We start from the raw sequence: 12,847 nt of genomic DNA, 5'->3' as shown, positions 1-12,847 counted from the left end.
ATGAAAAGTCGGGCGACATGGTAGACACGTGGGAAACATTCTTCAACCGATAGTTGAGACCACTTGGAATACATTGAAATGCATTTGAAATAAGCGGCGAAAACTTCAAAATATAATCGTAGATTTACACTACTGATGCTTCTTTCGGGTAGATATGTTATGATTGATTTCATTTCATGAACATATCATATTTATTTTGGTATCTAAGTACTGATCATGAAAGTATGTCCGAGACTGTGTATATGCGGACTGAGGTGTCCTCGCTAGCGACGGCAAGTTCAAACCGTGTCTTGGTGTTGGCCTCGGTGGCCGACACCGGCCGCCATGATAATTGTGTAATCGCTCTTGAGGGGGCAATCTCCCAATCGACATTGACTACAAGCTGGGCCTCCAAAGTATCAATCGAAATACAATAGATAGACAGAGCACCACTGTCCTCTCCCGCAGCAAGAATGAACGAATTCTGGCATGCCGTGGGCAGGAATGCAATGGCCGAGACTGCAGATGTCAAAGGCACAGTGGTCTTGCAGGTGAATGTATCCTCGGTCTTTTGCCAGATCTTGACAGATTTATCACGTCCCGCCGTCGCAAAGATGCGGTCGGTGGTGGTCGGAGCCCACGCCGCCCCGAGGATCATTCGAGAGTGACCCTTAGGGTTCGAGGTATAGTTGTAAAAAAGAGTTGGATCTTCGTCGCTGCGCGCAAAGACGGCCCATTGTCGATCTCGGCCCACACTGAGAAGGTACTTGTCATCGTCGGAGAAAGAAAGGTCATAGATAGTAAGAGAGTGGGCCGTGAGAGGAGGCTTGATCTCATGCCAGTCTGATGTATCGTACAGTCGGATCACGGCGTGATCAAGAGAGGTTGCCTTGCAGGCAGTGGCGATGAGTCGACGATCGTGGCTAACAGCAACGGCGGAGATCTCATAACCATGGCCATAGAGCTTCTCATGCTCCGGCCACAGTGTATAACGAGAAAGTTGGTCCTCCAGAGGTGGCTTATCACCGACCAGAGAAGCAATAGGCGCGGGGGTTTTGCCTGCGTTCTCTTCCTCATCCTCAATCACATTCTCGTCACCTTGTGCCTTGTTCGAGAGGCCGAGTACTGGGATTTCGGCTGTATCGGGCAGTTCATCCTTGGCCGTTTGTTTAAAACCAGTCAGTTTCTCGAGCAGCTCGGCGGTTTGTTTGGGCTCATTGAAAACACGTAGCAATTTCTCTTCCGCACCAGATACGAACTGCAATGGACCCAATGTATCCACGCAGTTCAAGTCATATCCGTGAATTTGTGGCCGTGCAAACTCATGCCACGATTGTCGATCGTTCCGCAACCATTTGGCATGAAGACGAGTTGTTTGGTCTGCACTGGTGGAGAGTAGATAGCCGCCACTAGGCTCCCATTGAACACCGTTTACCGAGCGGACATGTCCTGAGATACCGAAGTGCTGTTCCCAGATGTCCGCTTCGGAGTCATGTTGCCATACTCTCCAGCTACCAGTGCGGCCGAGACTGACAACCTGCTTACCACTAGGAGACCAAAGTCCAATCCAGAAGCCACCCGCACTTCCGGTTGCAGTCGTGGAGCCTTTTTGTACGCTGATCTCACCCATTCGCTCTGCAGACATCCAAACGCCTGATACAGGGTCTTGCTCCCAGATGGTGACCGTGTTATCCGCAGAAACCGATAGAAGCTGTGATTTTGTCGGGACAGGGTTCCATGTGGCAGTGTAGATCCAGTCTTCATTGCCGAAAAGAAGAGCTTCAAAGGTTACTGAATACTTCGCGCCATCAGCCTCAAATCCATGGGCTTTGTTTGACAGCGTGGGTTCCATTCCGCCTAGCAATGGGTCTGCTTCGTCGATTGGTGCAGCAATGTTCGCTTCACCGCGACGCAACCGCCATAGACGGATATATTTATCTTGACTAGCTGATGCCAGCAAGAGATCGTTGGGGTCATTCTGCTTGTCCTGAGTGAACGAAAGGGACCGAACCCAAGCTTCGTGGCCTGTCAAAATAGCGCGACGCGAGAAAACTGGCTTGTCGGTGGACGACTCTGCTACAAAGATCTGGATTGCTGTCATGGTGCCCGCAACAGCCAACACCAACGGTCCACCATTCACATTCCCGAGTGACCGTAGCGCCAGAGTCAGCGGGAAGAATCGAGGTTTCATGGTGATTGTACCCAGTAGCTCGGACTTCAATTCGTCCTGCGCATTGATTCTCCATATCCGAACAGTCCCATCTGCGGCGCCCGATGCGATGATGTCCGTGCCATCCGCCACGGCTATCGCATTCACAGACCCCGTATGGCCTTCGAGAGTGCAGGCATGTCTGTAGTTGTGCGAGTCTTTCGGATCTTGTTGCCATACTCGAATGGTGCGATCGACCGATCCGGTAATGATAAATCTCGTTCCGGTGGAGGGGCATGTGTAAAATCTGACGACGCTGACCTTGTCGGTGTGGCCAACAAGTAGGGCATAGACACCTCGCTGGGAGGACTCCTAAATGAATGATCAGATCGTTTCTCTAGGTCAATTGTTGTTCTCAACAACTTTAATTAACTTACCAGAGGCTCCCACAGCGCGACATTGTTGTCCGCACCGTAGGCAAGCACGCCGGACTGAACGTCCCAGTCGGCGGCACCTGGGTGGCGGTTACCACCGACGCTGATGTAGTTTGTTGCAACAGACGCCATGATTTGCAAATATGCGTTCCTCCAGCGGAGTGTTCGCAACTGACGTTGAGCAGAGGCAGAAAAAGAGCTGTCGCAAAAGTGAGTGGAATTGAGCGGCTTATCGATAAGTTCTTCCGCCCGCATCAAATCAGCTGGAAATCCAGAGCCCCTCCGTCACGCCTCTTCCAGCTTCCGAGCTTCGCCTGTTGGACTTTCGACAAGAAAGGGATATTCCTGTACAGAGAGCGACTCTAGCGACTCTACTTTGTACGCTTCGTCTACACAATCAATAAACGCCATGGCCGACTCTACGAACGGCAATTCCGCTGCCACCATCTCTATTACTGTTGAATTCACGTACGACTCCCGAATGTCGATTTTGTGACCCTGTCTGACTATGAATCATAGCGGTGGCCTCGAAATCCTTTTCTCCAATGAGCGTGAACATACCATCACACTTCCTGCTCGCTTGAGTGACGGGAGTCAACCGACAATTTCATACTTACTTCAACATCTGGTGGAACATGTTATGAAGGATGATCGGAAAGGGCTCTTCATTATGGAAGACAATGTGTATGTTTATCGAAATTGCTCAAACTATCCTTGTGAAGTCTATTAACAAAACTTGTAGGCGGCCTGGAATTCTCGTCTTGATCAACGACGCCGACTGGGAGCTTGAAGGCGAGGAGAATTACGAGCTTCAACAGGGTGATAATATCGTCTTTGTCTCAACCTTGCATGGAGGATAGACTGAGCTAGTGTGAAATTATAAAAATAATAAAAAATGCTGTGAATTTTGTTGCTATCGATGAAGTGCTTAGCACATAAAGGAAAAGTTTAACCCTCGTCATATCGGGAGAAAGGAAAGTCTTCGAGCGGTCTATGATCAAACGACGTCTTCAACGTGTTGCTGAGAAATTCTCTCGGGTTCCCGAGGAGTTCGAATTCCACTTGGAGTACGGCTGATTCCAGTCGGAGTGGCATTGCCATCCTGTGGACTGCCTAATCCTTGGGCGGGAGAAACTCCGCCACTTGGAGGCACTGGGATCTTCAAGTCTTCAGGTGAGGCTGGGATGATTTCTTCTGGAAGACCGGGAATATGAATGCGGCTTGCCTCGTTTTGATAGCTCTCGGGGATGATCTAAAATGAAAATGACTGTCAGTTTGGGATCAAGTACATATTAATTAGCGGCACTCTGTACCTCAATGATTTCATCGCGAGGGAACTCCAGGAACGGTATATCGGCAGCATTGCAGGCCATGAGATAGCCGTACAAGACTCTCAGAACGCTTTCGTGGGCAATGATGAGTAGGTCATTCTGCTCTCTCTCGAGTTCGAGAATAATGGGTTCAAGACGAACGGCCAGATCATGATAAGACTGTTAGATGAATATTAGTAAAGGCTCGAATATATGCCCCAATCGATATATTACCTCTGCACGGGGGTAGCGATGGTGATAGGGGTCAAGCTCATGCTTTGACACCTCGTCGGCATACTCAGCTCGAATTCGCTTTTCGGACATCTTCTCACAGACTCCTGGGTTGAGCTGGCTCATCTGAGATCGCTGTCGAACCTTATAACCCTGTTCATAAAGATACTTCGCGGTTTCGACAGTTCGACGGCGGGTGGACGTCCAGACCTTCAAAGGTCGGAGCTCATAGCCAGTCTCGCCTCGATCGATCATTTCTTGTTTTTCAGATTCCCGGTGAGCCATCAGACATTCGGTCATTTTCTTAGCATAATCCTCTCCTTGCTCCGAGAGAGAAGCGTCGGCTTTGTAAGAGTCTGCTTCCACAGAAACGCCGGCCTAGATGCATTATTAGACAATTCGATCGATGTACAGGAGTGAGGGCAGAAAGCTGCTTACCCGTGCAAAGTAAGTTCGTCTGGATTTGATATGCAGGTTCAAGAGATAAAACACGATGCGGTTTGAGAGATATCCGAAACTTCGGTTGTTAACGATGAGCCGTTCACCTGCGTTAATCATCTGAAAAGGATTAGCGAAGAGTTTGGTCATAATCCAAAAGGTTCCAACCTTGATATAGTTCAGGTCCTTTTCCTCCATCGTTTGGAATTGGGGAATGCGAGCAGAGATACGGGTTAGATAATGCTTGACAGCATCCTCGGGCTTCCATGAAACGTACTAGAATATCAATTAGCTCATCTCAAATAGACATCAGACAAGTAATTGCACTCACATCAGGAGAAGAGATTTTGACTCTGCGGACGTTTTCCTCGATGATCTTCTCGTCATCACACCAGGACTCAATGAAAAGTGTCTAAAAGAAAAATTTCAGTAACCTTACCATCAATGGAGAGAAATGGGGCAAATTTACCTCAATATCATGTTTCGCGAATTCCTTGGCGAGCGAACGGCGTCCCGAAGCCAGAGGGTTTACCGCATCGTAGATTGCAATTTGACCATTTTCGTGATTCAAAAAATGGTAAATATCTTCTCGGCACTTGCGAACAATCTTCTGGCGCAAAAGGACTGATGATGCAGTGGCTAGAGCAATGTCGGTATGTTGAAATGAAGGGAAGGACCGGAGCAGACGTACCATTGACATAGAAATAATCATCTGGCATATCCTCCCCAAATGGAATGGTGGCGCGTCGATAATCTCCAAGATGGAAGATCCTAGTCTTGACTCCAAGCCTATTTTGTGTATTAATCGATCAGCCAGGGCCCACAATGCAATTGAATCATCTCAACATACCATCGAAGATACCGTGCCAAGGCCACAGACATGTGTCTTATTTTCCACAGAAATCATAATGTTAGTATTTGAAATCGGCGAGGGTGGCTGACTGGGCTAGGCATACGTCTTTCCTCTTGCGGGCAACCCCACGGTGATGATCACGATCCGGCCCGAGTGAAAGAGCCGGCCCGATTCGGTGCTGTACAGCTGGGCCGGAGCAAGATCGGCCTTTTCGGGCAGATCGTGGATAGCATCGACGAAAATCGACGACTTGCGGCGAAACTGCGGCGAGTTGGCCACAATTTCGGCAGTTCTGGTTGACGTCAGCTGTGTGTCGGACAAAGAACACATCTCGTTCGGCGGTCTTTTCGACTGCGACCCAATGCGCATGCTGAGGGAAGCCGATGTCTTCCTGGGAAAAGTATAGGATCTGCGAGGTAGGAAGAATCTTGAACGGAGAAGAGGCTTACAATAGAGTATCCATGATGGCGGGGCTGAGCAGGGTGGACGAAAGAAACCGCGTGTAATTGTCCTAATATGCGGCAAATCAGAGAGTCACGCCAAGTAGAATGCCAAAGGAGCGGAGAGTCTGTAGATGCCTTGCCAGAAGGCAGGATTTTCTCGATGGAGAGCAAGTTGGAGAGACGAAGACAGAGCACGATGTTGCCGCAACGAGGCGGTATAGGCGATAACGGAGAGTAGATATCAAATCAGGTGGATCCAAGCTGCCTCTTATTGCTCCGGTCAACAACAATGCGGATTCTCGCGACCACCGGCTCTGAAGAACGTACTTCTTTTTAACTGCATTCGAATCAATCAAGCCTGGAAATGCCTGTGTGTCTTTTATTTCACTCGAAATCATTCGACACGACTGGTCTTTCACCTTGGGGGCGGCCGAGCAAGCTTGAGGCGCTTACCTAAGGATCCGGCGGACGGCAGGGGCCAACCGCGCCGAGGATCTGGCAGTTGGCATTTTTCACGGAAAGTCTTCAGCTCCGCTTCCTCCAAATCAACCCCCCGACTCCCCCGAGCGGATCCGATCCAGTCCTTTCTCCAAAGCCTACACCATCAGCGACGTTTACTCGCTCCAGATCAATCGGGCTGGTCTCAATCCTTCCTCGCTCGTCCACTGTCCTCTTTCCGCCATCCCATCCGTTACCCGGCAAGCGCGTTAAGACACCTCCATAACTTCAACCTTTTCAATCCCAAAATGTCCGATCTCACTTCATCCCTCGGTGTCGTGACCGACAACCCCGCTATGGCTGCTATCAAGGATGCATACAACTCGTTCTCCGAGCGGAGGGCGTTGCTCAACCTGCCCAACCCCGGCACTGTCGAGAACATCGCGCGTGAGGTTCAGAAGGATGTGCTGTTGACCAACTTCATGTTCACAGGCCTTCGGGCAGACCTTACCAAGGTCTTTGGCATGACTCCTCTGTTCCGCGTCTCGCACGCTTTCTCCATGGGCTCGGCCTCAGGCACCATGCCCCCCTACGCCTTCTCCGCTATGTACGGAAGCCCCAAGGTAAGTAAATCCCATCCCGATCAAGGGCGATCTTCCAATGCCATCATCTCCGAGCTCAAAATCTAAGTAATTTCTTCCTTTGCCAAAAAAGGTCTTTATGCAAGGCAACATGGGCAGTGATGGCACCCTCTCCGCCGTCTACAACTACCGCTGGAACCAGGCTTTGGTCACCAAGACCAATGCCCAGGTTATGGCCGGTGCTACCCAGGGTCTTCTCCAGATTGATAACGACTACACTGGTGCCGATTTCTCTGCTTCCATCAAGGCTTTCAACCCGTCCATCTTCGAGGGCGGTCTGACCGGAATTTTCGTCGGTAGCTATCTGCAGTCCATTACACCTGGTCTGGCTCTTGGTTTTGAGGCTATCTGGCAGCGCCAGGGCATGAACTCCCGCCCCGAGACTGCTCTTTCCTACTGTGCCAAGTACAAGGGTGACGACTGGATTGGTACCGCCAACCTGCAGGCTCAGGGTAACTTCGCCGCGACCTACTGGCGCAAGCTCTCCGAGCGCGTCGAGGCTGGTGTCGACATGAACCTCCAGTTCGCTCCCAGCCCTGCTGCGATGATGATGGGTGGCCCCAGCCGCGATGGCACCACCGCCATCGGTGCCAAGTACGACTTCCGTGCCTCCTCTTTCCGTGCCCAGGTCGACAGCGCTGGTAAGGTTAGCTGCCTGCTTGAGAAGCGCATCGCCATGCCTATCCAACTGAGCTTCGCTGGTGAGATCGACCAGGCCAAGGTATGACTAACCCCATTCTGCTTATTTTTTCATTCTACTTTTTTGAGGTTTGAGATACTAATTATTTAATAGCAAACGGCCAAGGTCGGCCTTGCCGTCTCTCTGGAGATCGCCGGCGAGGAGCTGATGGAGCAGCAGGAGAAGGCTGATCCTGCTGCCCTGGTTCCTCCTCCCTTCTAAGCTCCTCTCTCCTCTCTTCCCGAGACCTTTCTCTCGACTCGAGTGCATTTGATCCACACCACTCGAGCTAATCACCACCCTTCAACACCTCTGTTTTAGTAGTTCTTCGCTCTCCTCCCACGATGTCTGAATTAACATGGCATGTCACTTTTTCCTCCCTCGGTATGTCCATTTTGTAACGGTTGCTGGTGCAGGCGGCAGTTGTTTGGCGCCATGGAGACTTCCACATGTTCTTTTCTGTATAGATTCACACTCCGTTTTTTTCCCTTTCTGATGACCTTCTCCTGACTCCGCCTACTCAACACCCGCATCTTGTCTGGTGATCTATTGGTCCGTGTCTTGTTTATCTTCTTACTTGATGTCCTTCCATGGCCCTGTGTCCTATGGCCGATGATTTGAACGAGGGGGTTGAGTTGCGAGGTGGGAGATGCGCGGTGCCCTTGATATGGGTATCGTGGTTATGGTTTCTTGCATCATAGACGGACCAATGTAAAACAGTCTTTTCAAACTTAATCAGATTTGCATACAAATCATTTCGGAAGGCCCGTAGTGCTTGGTACCCTAAGGTAGAAGATAAATATTTCGTTACTTGATCACAGTTACTTTATCACACCCGGCAAGCAAACCTGATCAACGTCCACGGATCAAATGATGGTGCTGTGAGTCCGATCTGAGAGACATGTACTACCGAAACCAAATCATGAAATCACCCTGTATTTCACATCAGTGGATTCCCATGTATATCCTCTATGTATTGAGTACATCCCACGTTGTAAGACTGCTCTTGCTGTGTAGCAATCCTCCCATCAGCACAACTCAGCGAAAAGCACAACCAGCCACTCCGATTCGGTACCCAACCACCCGGCATCCGAGGGTCACCTGACGCTCACCTGACTGGCACATGACCATTCCAGACTCGCAGGTCTTCCCAGGCGTCGTCGTCGGTATACGAGGCAACCGAGCAAGCGTCCTGTGTGGCCCTGGGGTGGACGTGTGTGGAACCCGGTGTGGGCTGCTGGAGAACCGCGCCCTCCAACGAATGCGCCAAAGACTCCGGAGTGCAGATGTGGACTTGGGCCTTATGCATCTCCTTGTGGCATTCGAGCAAACGGTTCGACGTTCGACCTTGAGCGTCCCCCACCCCCCACCCTCTGGACCCAGCTTTTGTCGAGGCGAAATCAGATTTCCAGCTTGCCCCATTTTGGCGGGACTTGCAATGCGGTTTTGGCGATTGCCTGGTTCACCAGTTCCCCAGGTGTCGTAGAGTTTCCCCCGGTCCGGTTGGACACAGGATCGTTAACGGGGACCTTGAATAGATGAATTAGCCGGGACTTGGCTACATATTTGGCTACATATGTGGTTGCAATCTACTTCCGACTCCGTCCCGTCTGGTTGGCGGCTTTGCTTTATCCGCGACTGGGACTGTCGGGGTTGTACTGCCACATATCTCAGTGGCTGGGACAGGCCAGTTTTTTTCCTGCTTCTACTATAGAGGAGGTACATGATACCGACATCGTGGATCGAGTACAAACCACGGGTACTCCTGTTGGTCCATGTGGTGGGTGGCTGGAGGATTTCTTGTTTCTGCTTCCGCTTCTGCTGGTCTCTCGGTTTCTTGTTTTGGATCAGCAGGACCAGGACCGGCGCCGACTGGCTGACATGTAATGGATTTCCACTCTCGCGTGCGCTCTCCCACAAAGTCCACATCTGCCCTCCTCCGTACTCCGTAGTTTCCCCCTCTCTTTACCCCCAAAACTCGCCAGGGCTGACATCATTCGGCCGTTGGCCTCGTCCGTCCGTCCTCCAGGTTTGTCGACCTGCAGTGGCTCTCCTGGGGCCTTTGGCTGGCTGCGGGACTAAGGGCAGTCAAATGGAGAGGGCACGACGGTCCCGGCTTTCTTTTTCGCGGGCGGATTTACAGTTTCGACGGCGGGGGCCCGAGACCCTCCCATCCCGGCCGCCCAATCGTCGCCGCCGTGCGTCTCCTGGTCCTTCGCCTGCGCGGTAATTCCTCGTTTTTTTCCCTTGAAATTGATGTGGGTTTGGTTTCCACTCGCCGGATCTGGTCGACGTCCTACGGACGTGGGCTCGGTAAATCTCTGCTTTTTGTTTGTCTAATCTCCTTTTTTTTCTATCTCTTTTTTCCTGAGGGGAGAGTGGTAGTCGATGTGCGTGATGTGGGTTGTGGATAATTATGTAGGGTGCTTTTCATGTCAAGGTATTGTCAGTACCGAGTACATAGTAGCTCAAGTAAATATCTTAGGGCATGCACTCGACGGACTACAAGGACAAGGTGAGACAACTGCTGCACACGAATGTTGCAAGTACATCGGTATGCACAGTTAGTGAAAGATAGCGTATAGATCAACGAGACCGTGACGTGATGCTGGTTACCCGTCTCCACGCTATGGTTGAAAAGAGCCCAACATTCCCCGAACAGGTATAGGTTCGCCAATAGACGCGCGATGTCTCCCGATGGGAGGCAGATGGAAGATTGCAGGATGCCACCCAAGAGTGCGAGAGACAAGTATATTTGGATCGTCGCTTGCGATGGCAGATCTTTCCTGCTAGCGCCCTCGGGATGGGTTAGCATTGAACAGCATTGAGAGGCACAACGCCATGAGAAAATTAGATCCCAATCTCAGGAGAACAGCCAATGAGCCGCGTCGGAGATCATGATTCGCATACATCGTTGGTATGCATTCAATCGTTCTCCGCGAGCGTGTCGGCATTCCGCGAACTGTGAAGAGAATTGAGCATCGAATTCTTTGGTTTTTGTGAAACTGCGCACCGATGTTTTCCTCCTTCTCCAGGTGGTATGGAATGCGTGAGAGCCCACGTGTCTGACAGTAGAGCGGCGTAGGAATGCAAAGTCCTTGTACCTTGCTTATCCATGGCCACCGAAATGAAAAAACCACATGCCGGGCCGTGCTGAATGGACATTCCCCCTCGGGTCCGAGCCCATGCATGGGAAGGGGGCAGGATGCATACTTTTCATGCCGGGTCAAACCCAGAAAAAAGGGGAAAGCAAAAAGGGCCAGGAACACACGGCTTCGTCGGGAGGGTCAAGAACGGTATGCGGCATGGAGATATACGATCTCCAGGTCCACTCGAACCATCATGAACGCTCTCTTTTCCCAGGAGACTTCTGCTTGGAACACGCCGTAGAAGAGCATGCAGTACAGTGCAGCGGGAGCAAAGCACGGAGCGCCTGGGAAATCAAATGAATGACCGGGGTTCGGGGCCCGGATTAGTATTGAAAGATGGCACACTGGATCAGGGCTCGCTCTCCGAACAAGACCCAAGACCCGGTGGCCCCGTTCCAGTCCCAGATGGCCGTGCCTCATTGAGGGACGAGCCTCATTGAGGGACGACGGTCGAGGGCCCCCTTGTAGTCACGATCCGAAGGGCTGAAAAGGACCTTAGGAAACGTCACTATGGAGATGACAGCTGTGTCGCCTGACGAACTGTGGCGAAGGTGTGAGGTCTGGTGATGTCGATCGCCGCAACGGCTCTAGCGGCGTCTCTCCGGCCTTTGCGCTACGACTCTCGTACCTACTAAATTCGAAGGTACTGGAGAAAGTTGGATCGAACAGTTATGGGGCGGTAAATACGCGGTTTTACAAGGACCGGCGCGCAGCCGCAGCTGCAGCGCGGTCGCTTCTCAACATGAACATTTTCAGCGAGGTGCAGGACCGTTCCCAATCCTTCCTCAACTCTCAACTTGTCTCGTCCCCCCGAGAGTGCGAGGAGGGGAGCTGGATCCTCAACGACCTAGTCTCCATTATTGGCGGATCTTGGTCAGTGCGCGAGATCTGGGAGGTTTCCTCAGGGGAACATTCTCTTGGTGCTTTACTTCTGGTGGATGAACAAAGAAATATTATTTTTTTTTTACGTCTGTTGGTTTCTTTGGCAAATAAAGTATGTCGAACCAGTCGGTGTGGCTCGATCTCCGGCATCTGTATCTCGGCGGTGACGACGGTTCCGGCTAGGCCAATTCCTCAATTTTCTATTCCTCAGAACCGAGACATGCCCCCCCCCCCCCGTCCCGGATGCCGAACTGAAGCTGGGAGCTCTGGAGAGCTACCAGCTTCCCAGGTACCCCGGCGGGTGCAGGTGGCCCGGTTGGAATCCCAATCACTCGGAGCTGGGCGTCGGCTGGGATCACTTTTGGGCCCTCACATGCCAAGGGGATCCCTGCGGGAGGCGATGGGGATCGACGTTCGGTTTTGAGCTGCCGGGTCCCGTTCATGCCGTATCTTGCATGGCATCGTGTTCCCAGCTATGTCGAAAAAGCAAAGGGAAGCGAGCCGCGATCGAGGCCTCGACCTCGTTCCCAATGCTTCCCGTGCAGGCCTGGCGTGGACTGGTCACTGCGTGGATCGCAGGGTGGCCCAAGCTTCGTAAGTCAGCTGGACTCTATGACATCGCGGTCACGAGGGCGGCTCGGCCAATGAACGCGGTTCCTGAGAAAATCACGGCCGGTCACCCGACGTGCGGTACTTCGAGCTGTCGTCTATTGATAGTACAGACCACTGCTAGTAGTAGGCTAGTCGGCCTACTAGTAGTCTAAAGTGACAGTGGGGACATCCGAATCGCTAGCAGCCCGTCTCGCAGCCCAGACACACAAGCGTGAGTAATGCGTGGGAGATACATACCTGGCTCACTTAGTACATACTGCACTATACGTACGGGAGGGGAAAAGTGTGGTACTGAATCGGTATATGTAACTGCTCCTCCAATCCCGGCCGCGATGATATCATTCCGCTGGAACGGTACCGTATCGGTTATACCGTATTGTGTCCAGCAGAGGCAGAAAGGGCACACCATCGTGAGAGGGGAATCGAGAGATCAGATCTAACATACTAAGAATAGTGTATAAAAGTGCTGACAATGGAGGCCATTCGACCCGTTTGTTTCCCCTTCAAAAAAGTCTTAATAAAAAAAACCACTTAGGTCCATTGGGGAGACCCCAAAAAAGAGAGGCTATTGTGCTTCTCGCACCCGCCCCTCTCTTTCCCCTCCCACAT

General features: G+C 51.6%; 4 protein-coding genes across 4 annotated transcripts; 2 read left to right on the top strand and 2 right to left on the bottom strand.

Annotated features, from left to right (window-relative positions):
• Positions 1-214: 214 nt before the first annotated feature.
• On the bottom strand, positions 215-2,694 carry N7532_006157 (Elongator subunit ELP2; the record flags this gene model as incomplete). The annotated part of the gene is made up of 2 exons (XM_056618651.1): positions 215-2,500; positions 2,566-2,694. 2 exons carry the CDS (start codon positions 2,692-2,694, stop codon positions 215-217), a joined length of 2,415 nt encoding a protein of 804 aa, XP_056474810.1.
• Positions 2,695-2,971: 277 nt separating this feature from the next.
• N7532_006156 (ubiquitin-related modifier 1) lies at positions 2,972-3,422 on the top strand (the record flags this gene model as incomplete). The annotated part of the gene is made up of 3 exons (XM_056618650.1): positions 2,972-3,030; positions 3,082-3,246; positions 3,305-3,422. The coding sequence occupies 3 exons, from the start codon at positions 2,972-2,974 to the stop codon at positions 3,420-3,422; spliced, it is 342 nt and encodes a 113-aa protein (XP_056474809.1).
• A 137-nt stretch (positions 3,423-3,559) lies between these two features.
• N7532_006155 (bifunctional fructose-2,6-bisphosphate 2-phosphatase/6-phosphofructo-2-kinase) lies at positions 3,560-5,763 on the bottom strand (the record flags this gene model as incomplete). Its single annotated transcript, XM_056618649.1, has 8 exons — positions 3,560-3,814; positions 3,876-4,052; positions 4,107-4,481; positions 4,542-4,817; positions 4,873-4,953; positions 5,011-5,180; positions 5,233-5,330; positions 5,498-5,763. The coding sequence occupies 8 exons, from the start codon at positions 5,761-5,763 to the stop codon at positions 3,560-3,562; spliced, it is 1,698 nt and encodes a 565-aa protein (XP_056474808.1).
• Positions 5,764-6,583: 820 nt separating this feature from the next.
• Positions 6,584-7,817, top strand: tom40 (TOM complex pore protein TOM40; the record flags this gene model as incomplete). The annotated part of the gene is made up of 3 exons (XM_056618648.1): positions 6,584-6,898; positions 6,990-7,637; positions 7,710-7,817. 3 exons carry the CDS (start codon positions 6,584-6,586, stop codon positions 7,815-7,817), a joined length of 1,071 nt encoding a protein of 356 aa, XP_056474807.1.
• Positions 7,818-12,847: the final 5,030 nt, after the last annotated feature.

Source organism: Penicillium argentinense (genome assembly GCF_028826775.1).
Source record: "Penicillium argentinense strain IBT 30761 chromosome Unknown utg000005l_segment0_segment0, whole genome shotgun sequence".
Taxonomy (NCBI): domain Eukaryota; kingdom Fungi; phylum Ascomycota; class Eurotiomycetes; order Eurotiales; family Aspergillaceae; genus Penicillium; species Penicillium argentinense.
The sequence above is the reverse complement of the archived record's forward strand: the minus strand, read 5'-3'. Positions and strand labels throughout refer to the sequence as shown.